The sequence below is a fragment of the Boleophthalmus pectinirostris genome, unplaced genomic scaffold (genome assembly GCF_026225935.1).
Source record: "Boleophthalmus pectinirostris isolate CB_2022bp ecotype Guang Dong unplaced genomic scaffold, ASM2622593v1 HiC_scaffold_1, whole genome shotgun sequence".
Classification (NCBI taxonomy): domain Eukaryota; kingdom Metazoa; phylum Chordata; class Actinopteri; order Gobiiformes; family Gobiidae; genus Boleophthalmus; species Boleophthalmus pectinirostris.
Genome location: NW_026570970.1, coordinates 124,994 through 137,493, shown reverse-complemented (window position 1 = coordinate 137,493; position 12,500 = coordinate 124,994). Strand labels below are relative to the sequence as shown.

Here is a 12,500-nt window from a genome sequence, read left to right as displayed (position 1 = left end):
GGTTTAGTCCTGTTATAGTCCTGTTATAGTCCTGGTTTAGTCCTGGTTTAGTCCTGTTATAGTCCTGTTATAGTCCTGGTTTAGTCCTGGTTTAGTCCTGTTATAGTCCTGTTATAGTCCTGGTTTAGTCCTGGTTTAGTCCTGGTTTAGTCCTGTACCTCCGCAGAGTTCGTTCAGGTGTCGGTCACACTGTTCGTCGTCGCACTCGCAGAACGATCCGTGGTAGAAAGTTCCGGAGGTTTTGGCGTGACACTCGCAGCGTCCGCACACGCAGTCGCCCCGCCCCTCGCACACCTCGCCGACGCCGCCCTGACGACAGGACGCCGTGTGAAGGCGATTGTCCGACGAGCAGTTACAGAACTGCCCCAGGAACGTGTCCGAGCACCTGCCGGGGCAAACACACACTTTAAACCCTCAGAGCACCTGTCGGGGCAAACACACACTTTAAACCTCCGAGCACCTGTCGGGGCAAACACACACTTTAAACCTCAGAGCACCTGTCGGGGCAAACACACACTTTAAACCTCAGAGCACCTGTCGGGGCAAACACACACTTTAAACCTCAGAGCACCTGTCGGGGCAAACACACACTTTAAACCTCAGAGCACCTGTCGGGGCAAACACACACTTTAAAACCTCAGAGCACTGTCGGGGCAAACACACACTTTAAACCTCAGAGCACCTGTCGGGGCAAACACACACTTTAAACCTCAGAGCACCTGCCGGAGCAAACACACACTTTAAACCTCAGAGCACCTGCCGGAGCAAACACACACTTTAAACCTCCGAGCACCTGCCGGGGCAAACACACACTTTAAACCTGATGCCCTCCCTCACAATTTGGCTACACTCATCAGAATCACTCCTGGTCTGATCCTGATCTAGTCCTGGTTCAGTCCTGGTCTGGTCCTGGTCTGATCCTAATCTAGTCCTGGTTCAGTCCTGGTCTGGGCCTGGTCTGGTCCTGGTCCAGCCCTGATCTAGTCCTGGTCTAGTCCTGGTCTGGTCCTGGTCTGGTCCTGGTTTAGTCCTGGTCCAGTCCTGGTTTAGTCCTGGTTTAGTCCTGGTCCAGTCCTGGTTTAGTCCTGGTCCAGTCCTGGTCCAGTCCTGGTTTAGTCCTGGTTTAGTCCTGGTCCAGTCCTGGTTTAGTCCTGGTTTAGTCCTGGTCCAGTCCTGGTTTAGTCCTGGTCCAGTCCTGGTTTAGTTTAGTCCTGGTCCAGTCCTGGTCTAGTCCTGGTTTAGTCCTGGTCCAGTACCTGCAGATGCCACAGTCCACGCGGCCCTGGTTGCTGCAGTAGGGGTGCAGCGCCCCCTGCTGTTGGTCGTGACACTGACAGTCACAGTCGCTCTGCACAGTGACGCTCAGAGAGTCTTTAATCCCCAGAGGACTGATGGAGAAGGTCTGTGGAGAGGCGAAGCACGAAGACGACACCACCTCAACCTCAAACACGATCTGAAAACAACCAGAGACCATCTCACTGAAGGGCACAGAGCTCAACCACTACTCCACTGGACCACAGGACCAGTACCAGTACCAGTAGCAGTAGTAGTAGTAGCAGAAGTAGTAGTAGTAGCAGTAGTAGTAGTACTAGTAGTAGTAGTAGCAGTAGTAGTAGTAGTAGTAGTAGTAGCAGTAGTAAAAGTAGTAGTAGTAGTAGTAGTAGTAGTAGTACTAGTACCTCGATGCCTTGCTGGACGTCTTCACACACTCCTGTACTTTCTCCGCTCGGTCCGGGTCTTTTACATTTCGGCGTAAATGTCACGTGCAGATTTTCAGGAAGAGGCCCATGAGTCAAAGTCACTTTAGACGACAACCTCTGAAACACACACGACACACATGACACCTGACACACACACGACACCTGACACACATGACACCTGACACAAACACGACACCTGACACACACACACACACACTGACACACACACGACACTGACACACACACGACACCTGACACACATGACACATGACACACGACACCTGACACACAACACGACACACACCTGACACACACACACACACACTGACACCTGACACCTGACACACACACTGACACTGACACACTGACACCTGACACACATGACACCTGACACACACGACACATGACACACACACGACACCTGACACACATGACACCTGACACACACGACACATGACACACACACGACACCTGACACACACACGACACCTGACACACACACGACACCTGACACACATGACACCTGACACTAACATGACACCTGACACACATGACACCTGACACAAACACGACACCTGACACACATGACACCTGACACACACACGACACCTGACACACATGACACCTGACACACATGACACCTGACACACACACGACACCTGACACACACACGACACCTGACACACATGACACCTGACACAAACACGACACCTGACACACATGACACCTGACACACATTACATACCTGACATACACACGACACCTGACACACACACAACACCTGACACACACACGACACCTGACACACACACGACACCTGACACACATGACACCTGACACAAACACGACACCTGACACACATGACACACCTGACACACATGACATACCTGACATACACACGACACCTGACACACACACAACACCTGACACACACACGACACCTGACACACACACGACACCTGACACACATGACACCTGACACAAACACGACACCTGACACACATGACACCTGACACACATGACATACCTGACATACACACGACACCTGACACACACACAACACCTGACACACACACGACACCTGACACACACACGACACCTGACACACATGACACCTGACACAAACACGACACCTGACACACATGACACCTGACATACATACGACACCTGACACACATGACACCTGACACACATGACACCTGACATACACACGACACCTGACACACACACAACACCTGACACACACACAACACCTGACATACACACGACACCTGACACACACACGACACCTGACACAAATGACACCTGACACACACCACGACACCTGACACACCCACACGACACCTGACACACATGACACCTGACACACCTGACACCTGACACACACGACACCTGACACACACACGACACCTGACACACACACGACACCTGACACACACACACACCTGACACACATGACACCTGACACACCACACGACACCTGACACACACGACACATGACAGACACACACGACACCTGACACACACGACACCTGACACACACACGACACACTGACACACACTGACACACACACCTGACACACACGACACCTGACACACATGACACCTGACACACATGACACACACACCTGACACTGACACACACGACACCTGACACACACACCTGACACCTGACACACACCTGACACTGACACCTGACACACACACGACACACTGACACACACCTGACACCTGACACACACACACGACACCTGACACACACACGACACCTGACACACACACGACACACACATGACACCTGACACACACGACACCTGACACACATGACACATGACACACACACGACACACATGACACACACGACACACCTGACACACATGACACCTGACACACATGACACCTGACACACACGACACACACTGACACACACACGACACCTGACACACACACGACACCTGACACACCACGACACCTGACACACACATGACACCTGACACACACACTGACACCTGACACACATGACACACACCTGACACACACCTGACACACCTGACACACACACGACACCTGACACACATGACACCTGACACACACTGACACCTGACACACACACCTGACACCTGACACACACGACACCTGACACACACACACGACACACCTGACACACACACGACACACATGACACACCTGACACACTGACACAACACCTGACACACACACGACACCTGACACACACACTGACACACACGACACCTGACACACACGACACCTGACACACACACGACACCTGACACACACACACACTGACACACCTGACACACACACTGACACCTGACACACATGACACCTGACACACACGACACCTGACACACACACGACACCTGACACACACGACACCTGACACACACACGACACCTGACACACACACGGCACCTGACACACACACGACACCTGACACACACACGACACCTGACACACATGATACCTGAAACACACACGACACCTGACACACACACACGACACCTGACACACGCGACACCTGACACACGCACGACACCTGACACACGCAACACCTGACACACAGGACACCTGACATACTCATGACACCTGACACACACGACACCTGACACACACACGACACCTGACACCTGACACACACCTGACACACTGACACACACACGACACCTGACACAAATGACACCTGACACACACGACACCTGACACACATGACACCTGACACACACACCTGACACCTGACACACACGACACCTGACACACACACACGACACCTGACACGACACTGACACACTGACACCTGACACACACGACACCTGACACACACACGACACCTGACACACACACACACTGACACACCACACACGACACACTGACACACACGACACCTGACACACACCTGACACCTGACACACACGACACCTGACACACACGACACACTGACTGACACACGACACACTGACACACACACTGACACACATGACACCTGACACACATGACACACCTGACACACTGACACACCTGACACACACTGACACCTGACACACACGACACCTGACACACACCTGACACCTGACACACACACTGACACCTGACACACACACGACACCTGACACACACACACACACACATGACACCTGACACACACGACACCTGACACACATGACACATGACACACACACGACACCTGACACACACACAACACCTGACACACACACACACCTGACACACACACGACACCTGACACACACGACACATGACACACACACACGACACCTGACACACACACGACACCTGACACACACACTGACACCTGACACACACGACACCTGACACACACCTGACACACTGACACACACACACGACACCTGACACACACATGACACCTGACACACATGACACCTGACACACACGACACCTGACACACACCTGACACCTGACACACACGACACCTGACACACACACGACACCTGACACACACACGACACACATGACACCTGACACACACACAACACCTGACACACACACGACACACTGACACACACGACACACACACGACACCTGACACACACACACACACGACACACACTGACACACACTGACACACACTGACACACATGACACCTGACACACACACACTGACACACCTGACACACACACGACACCTGACACACACGACACCTGACACACACACGACACCTGACACACACGGCACCTGACACACACACGACACCTGACACACACACGACACCTGACACACATGACACCTGAAACACACACGACACCTGACACACACACGACACCTGACACACGCGACACCTGACACACGCACGACACCTGACACACGCAACACCTGACACACAGGACACCTGACATACTCATGACACCTGACACACACGACACCTGACACACACACGACAACTGACACACACGACACCTGACACACACGACACCTGACAGACACACGACACCTGACACACGTGACACCTGACACACGCACGACACCTGACACACGCAACACCTGACACACATGACACCTGACACACACATGACACCTGACACACATGACACCTGACACACACACGACACCTGACACACATGACACCTGACACACACGACATCTGACACACACACGACACCTGACACACACACGACACACATGACACCTTACACACACATGACACCTGACACACACGACACCTGACACACACATGACACCTGACACACACGACACCTGACACACATGACACCTGACACACACACGACACCTGACACACACAACACCTGACACACACACGACACCTGACACACACACACACACACGACACACATTGACACCTGACACACACGACACCTGACACACACGACACCTGACACACACACGACACCTGACACACACACGACACCTGACACACATGACACCTGACACACACGACACCTGACACACATGACACCTGACACACATGACACCTGACACACACGAGACACCTGACACACGCACGACACCTGACACACACAACACCTGACACACATGACACCTGACACACACACGACACCAGACACACATGACACCTGACACACACATGACACCTGACACACACACGACACCAGACACACATGACACCTGACACACACATGACACCTGACACACGTGACACCTGATACACGACATCTGACACACACACAACACCTGACACACGACACCTGACACACACGACATCTGACACACACACACGACACCTGACACACATGACACCTGACACACACGACACACATGACACCTGACACACACGACACACATGACACCTGACACACACAACATCTGAGACACACACGACACCTGACACACACAGACACACATGAAACCTGACACACATGACACCTGACACACACATGACACACATGACACCTGACAACACACATGACACCTGACACACATGACACCTGACACACACGACATCTGACACACACAAGACACCTGACACACACAGACACACATGACACCTGACACACATGACACCTGACACAGACGACATCTGACACACACAAGACACCTGACACACACAGACACACATGACACCTGACACACATAACACACACGACACCTGGCACACATGACACACATGACACCTGACACACACAACATCTGAGACACACAGACACACATGAAACCTGACACACATGACACCTGACACACACAGACACACATGACACCTGACACACATGACACCTGACACCTGACACATGACACTGACACACATGACACACACACATGACACACACACACACATGACACATGACACACACACGACACCTGACACACACACACATGACACCTGACACACACACGACACACTGACACACACACGATACACATGACACCTGACACACACACGACACCTGACACACACGACACCTGACACACACATGACACCTGACACACACGACACCTGACACACACATGACACCTGACACACATGACACCTGACACACACACAACACCTGACACACACATGACACCTGACACACACAACATCTGAGACACACACGACACCTGACACACACAGACACACATGACACCTGACACACATGACACACATGACACCTGACAACACACATGACACCTGACACACATGACACCTGACACACACGACATCTGACACACACAAGACACCTGACACACACAGACACACATGACACCTGACACACACGACATCTGACACACACAAGACACCTGACACACACAGACACACATGACACCTGACACACATGACACACACGACACCTGACACACATGACATGACACACATGACACCTGACAACACACATGACACCTGACACACATGACACACATGACACCTGACACACATGACACCTGACACACACGACATCTGACACACACAAGACACCTGACACACACAGACACACATGACACCTGACACACATGACACCTGACACACACGACACACATGACACCTGACACATACGACACATGACACACACATGACACACATGACACATGACACACACACGACACCTGACACACACATGACACCTGACACACACACGACACCTGACACACACATGACACACATGACACCTGACACACACACGACACCTGACACACACGACACCTGACACACACATGACACCTGACACACATGACACCTGACACACACATGACACCTGACACACACATGACACCTGACACACACAGGACACCTGACACACACATGACACCTGACACACACACGACACCTGACACACACATGACACACATGACACCTGACACACACACGACACCTGACACACACGACACCTGACACACACATGACACCTGACACTCACGACACCTGACACACACGACACCTGACACACACATGACACCTGACACACACGACACCTGACACACACGACACCTGACACACACATGACACCTGACACACCCGACACCTGACACACACATGACACACATGACACCTGACACACACGACACCTGACACACACGACACCTGACACACACGCGACATCTGACACACACGACACCTGACACACACGAGAGGGCACCTGACACACACGACACCTGACACACACACGACACCTGACACACACATGACACCTGACACACACACAACACCTGACACACACATGACACCTGACACACACGACACCTGACACACACATGACACACATGACACCTGACACACACACGACACCTGACACACGACACCTGACACACACATGACACCTGACACACACGACACCTGACACACACATGAGACCTGACACACACGACACCTGACACACACATGACACCTGACACACCCGACACCTGACACACACATGACACACATGACACCTGACACACACGACACCTGACACACACGCGACATCTGACACACACGACACCTGACACACACGAGAGGGCACCTGACACACATCTGAAACATGGGAGGGCATCTGACTCACGTTGTACGCGTCTGTGATCAGTTTGACCACGTTGTCGGAATTTGCTGACAGAATTCCCACCTCAGATTTGGGAATCATCTTTGACAGTTCCTAAAACCACATCATAGTCTTAGACCTGGTTTAGTCCTGGTTTAGTCCTGGTTTAGTCCTGGGTTAGTCCTGGTTTAGTCCTGGGTTAGTCCTGGTTTAGTCCTGGTTTAGTCCTGGGTTAGTCCTGGTTTAGTCCTGGGTTAGTCCTGGTTTAGTCCTGGGTTAGTACCTTGTAGATGTTGTAGACGTTGCTGGTCACGGCAAAAATAGGTTGAATGTTTTGTTTCTCCAACTGCAGAGCCAGCTGCCCCACGGACGGGTAGTCCTGAAACCAGACCAAGACCGGGTTAGAACCTCTCCTAGACCTGGTCAGATACTACTCTAGGCCTGAGGTTCAACTGGGATCTGAACCAGTTTGTCAATGGGCTGAGGTTCAGTCCTGGTGCGTCCTCCCCTCGACCTGACCTCTGCCTTCGTTAGACCGGTTCAGACCCGGTTCAGACCCGGTTCAGACCCGGTTCAGGCCCGTTCTCACCGTGCGGCTGGTGCTGGTGTACAGGTTGTCATGGAGATGGCAGCGCTCGTCGTTGGGCTCCAGGATCCCGGCGAGTTTCCCGTCTCCGGCCATGTGGAACCCGGCGTCTGTGGTGAGGACCAGGAGCCGAGTGCTGCTGTTCCTCCAGCCGATCTCCTCCTGCAGACACAGCAGTGCTGACTGTTAGCACAGACACACAAGTGCTTATGACTGGAAACAGGGACAATAGATTTAGGCTTAGTTCTTCTCTCAAATTGAAAACACTCTGTTCCACCTTGTGATGTCACTTGGTGATACAGGAAGTGCTCCAGTGTGTTTTTAAACTCCACACAGTTTAAGGTGTAAATTATGGTCAGAACTTTTTTTTATTTTTCACTTTAACAACTCAACACAAAGAGTTTAGTCTTAACTTTTAATGAGGAAAGAAAAGACCCTAACAAGGACTAAACCAGGTCTCAAACAGGTCTAAACCTGGTTCGGTCCAGGTCTGGTCTTGGTTCCATCCTGGTTCAGTCCCAGCTCAGTCCCAGCCAAGTCTCAGCTCAGTCTCGGTTCAGTCCCGGTCTAGTAACGGTCTAGTTCTGTTCTAGTCCTGGTCTAGTCCCGGTCCAGGTCTCACCCTGCACACTGTAGCCTGCATCATGGCATCCAGACTTCCCTCGGGCGAGTCCAGATTCCCGGAGATGTGCTGTTTGTCGACCTCGGCGGTGAATCGGTCTTTCTCCGACGTGAGACTCAGGACGTGGCGATATCCAAATGCCGCCTGGCACTGTGCCAACACATCGTCACACGGTTTCTCCAACTTCTGAGGGTTTGTGTTCGTGAACGGGAGAACGGGCTTATCCACAAACGCTCCGAAACCTGCAACAGAACCAGTCTGAATTTAGACCTGTTTTGGACCTGTTTAGTCCTGGTTTAGTCCTAGTTTGTACCGATGCGTCCGTATTGGGTGATGCCCTGCAGAGCGGAGAAGAGCTGTGTTCCGAGCTTCTTGACGTTCTGGAGGTCGTCGTTCATGGAGAAGGACAGATCCATGAGGTAGTAGAGGTCCACGGGGTAACCCTCTACCCGCTTAAACTTCACCGGGAACTTCTCGGGCAAACCTGGCACAGGGCACACACACCCATCAGTGTGAGGACCTAAAACTCTGTGTGTGTCGTGTGTGTGTGTGTGTGTGTCTATGTGTGTCGTGTGTGTGTCTGTGTGTGTCGTGTGTGTGTCTGTGTGTGTCGTGTGTGTGTCTGTGTGTCTGTGTGTGTCGTGCGCATGTGCATTGTGTGTTTGTGTGTGCGTGTGTGTGTGTGTCGTGTGTGTCTGTGTGTGTCGTGTGCGTGTGTGTGTGTCGTGTGTTGTGTGTCGTGTGTTTGTGTGTGTTATTACTCATCAAAATCAACCAGTGATGATGATGTTTTGATCTGTTAATCTATTTGTATAAATTGTAAAAAAAATAAAATCTTTTATTAGAATTTATTGTCTGGATTTGTTAAGATTTCAACTTGTGTTGTTGCAATTTTGAATGATGCAAATGTCATAAAAGTCAATATTTATGGAAAAATAAAGCCAAAATGGGAAAAAATAAAAATAAATACTATTGTTATCTGGTGGTTGTATCTGGTACTACATCACACATGGGTCCTCAATAGTCACCAAAGACCAGAAAAATCTCAAACAAGAAAACAGTGGAGATTTTGCTTCACTTTTTCTTCTATATATATATATATATATATATATATATATATATATATATATGAGGGTGGTTTTAAAGACTCAAACTCCATCAGAAAAGTGGGTCCCCACATGTGACAGTGCAGGTTTCCAAAAGTGTGTGTGTGTTATAGGGATGCGCATGATTAGTCGACTAATCGATAATTGATCACTGAAGAATTTCGACGATTATGTTCATTTCTAATCGACAAACCGAATATAGGTTTCTGTGCGTAGAAGCTGTGTCTGACAGAGTAAACACTGGAGTTGCGCCTCAGTCCCACGTTTGGGCTCTGGCTCCTTGTGAGTGTGTTTACAGCACATCAGTGTCCCGGTTTGTCATGGTGCAAGTAAACGCAGTACCTCTGTTACTGCAACATAAAGATCTGCACTAAACCTGCACACGTACAATCTGTGAAAACATGAACCATCTCCAACACGACACACACACAGGACACACTCACCATCACACTCACCTTCACCATCATCATCATCATCACTATCACCATCACCATCATCATCATCATCATCATCACATCATCATCATCATCATCATCATCATCATCATCATCATCATCACCATCACCATCATCATCATCACCATCATCCATCATCACCATCACCATCATCACCATCATCATCATCATCATCATCATCATCATCACCATCATCACCATCATCATCACATCATCATCATCATCACCATCACCATCATCATCACCATCATCATCATCCATCATCATCATCATCATCATCATCCATCATCACCATCATCATCATCATCATCATCATCATCATCATCCTTCTGTCACAGAGAGAACACTCATATTCCAGTGAGTCATGTCCTTTAGTCCAACCGAAGATGAACCGCATCAGCGCTCAAGAAGGTTTTTTTTTCTCCGCTTAGTTTATGCAAATGAGTCATGTGGTTTTAAGTTTCATTTCTGTGAAATTTACACAAAACTGCATTAAAGATATAAACTTATAATATCAAACAGCTGATGTGGCTCTAGAGTCTTTATGTTGTTGAGTTAATTTATGCAGATGAGTCATAGTAATAATAATGATGATACTTTTAATATAAAAATGTTAATGATTAATCGAAAATCGATCGATAATTCTCACGACGATTGATTAATAAAATTTCATCTATGCCCGTCCCTAATGTGTTAACTGCTGAGGGGAGGGGCTAACTGTGGCAGGTGTATCAGGTGTATCAGGTGTGGCAGGTGTATCGGATGTGGCAGGTGTATCAGGTATGACAGGTGCAGCAGGTGTATCAGGTATGGCAGGTGCGGCAGGTGTATCAGGTGTGGCAGGTGCGGCAGGTGTATCAGGTGTATCAGGTGTGGCAGGTGTATCAGGTGTGGCAGGTGTGGCAGGTGTATCAGGTGTATCAGGTGTGGCAGGTGTATCAGGTGTGCGGCAGGGTGGTATCAGGTGGCAGGTGTATCAGGTGTGGCAGGTGTATCAGTGTGGCAGGTGGCAGGTGTATCAGGTGTGGCAGGTGTGGCAGGTGTATCAGGTGTGTATCAGGTGTATCAGGT

General features: G+C 50.3%; 2 protein-coding genes across 2 annotated transcripts in view; both read right to left on the bottom strand.

Moving 5' to 3' along the window:
* The window catches only part of itgb2 (integrin, beta 2), a gene marked incomplete at its 5' end in the record, with an annotated part of 21,611 nt that overhangs the window by 7,127 nt on the left and 1,984 nt on the right, over window positions 1-12,500 (bottom strand). The window contains 8 exons of the mRNA XM_055150477.1: window positions 159-385; window positions 1,257-1,453; window positions 1,680-1,817; window positions 8,685-8,774; window positions 8,944-9,039; window positions 9,250-9,408; window positions 9,869-10,110; window positions 10,182-10,352. Coding sequence (XP_055006452.1) covers window positions 159-385; window positions 1,257-1,453; window positions 1,680-1,817; window positions 8,685-8,774; window positions 8,944-9,039; window positions 9,250-9,408; window positions 9,869-10,110; window positions 10,182-10,352 — 1,320 coding nt within the window. The remainder of the gene's footprint in view (window positions 1-158; window positions 386-1,256; window positions 1,454-1,679; window positions 1,818-8,684; window positions 8,775-8,943; window positions 9,040-9,249; window positions 9,409-9,868; window positions 10,111-10,181; window positions 10,353-12,500) is intronic.
* LOC129407872 (keratin-associated protein 10-4-like) lies at window positions 3,275-8,658 on the bottom strand. The gene is made up of 5 exons (XM_055150348.1): window positions 7,674-8,658; window positions 6,358-6,952; window positions 5,388-6,305; window positions 4,048-4,348; window positions 3,275-3,306 (listed from the first exon to the last, which is right to left on the bottom strand). The coding sequence occupies exons 1-3, from the start codon at window positions 8,045-8,047 to the stop codon at window positions 5,883-5,885; spliced, it is 1,392 nt and encodes a 463-aa protein (XP_055006323.1). The 5' UTR covers window positions 8,048-8,658; the 3' UTR covers window positions 3,275-3,306; window positions 4,048-4,348; window positions 5,388-5,882.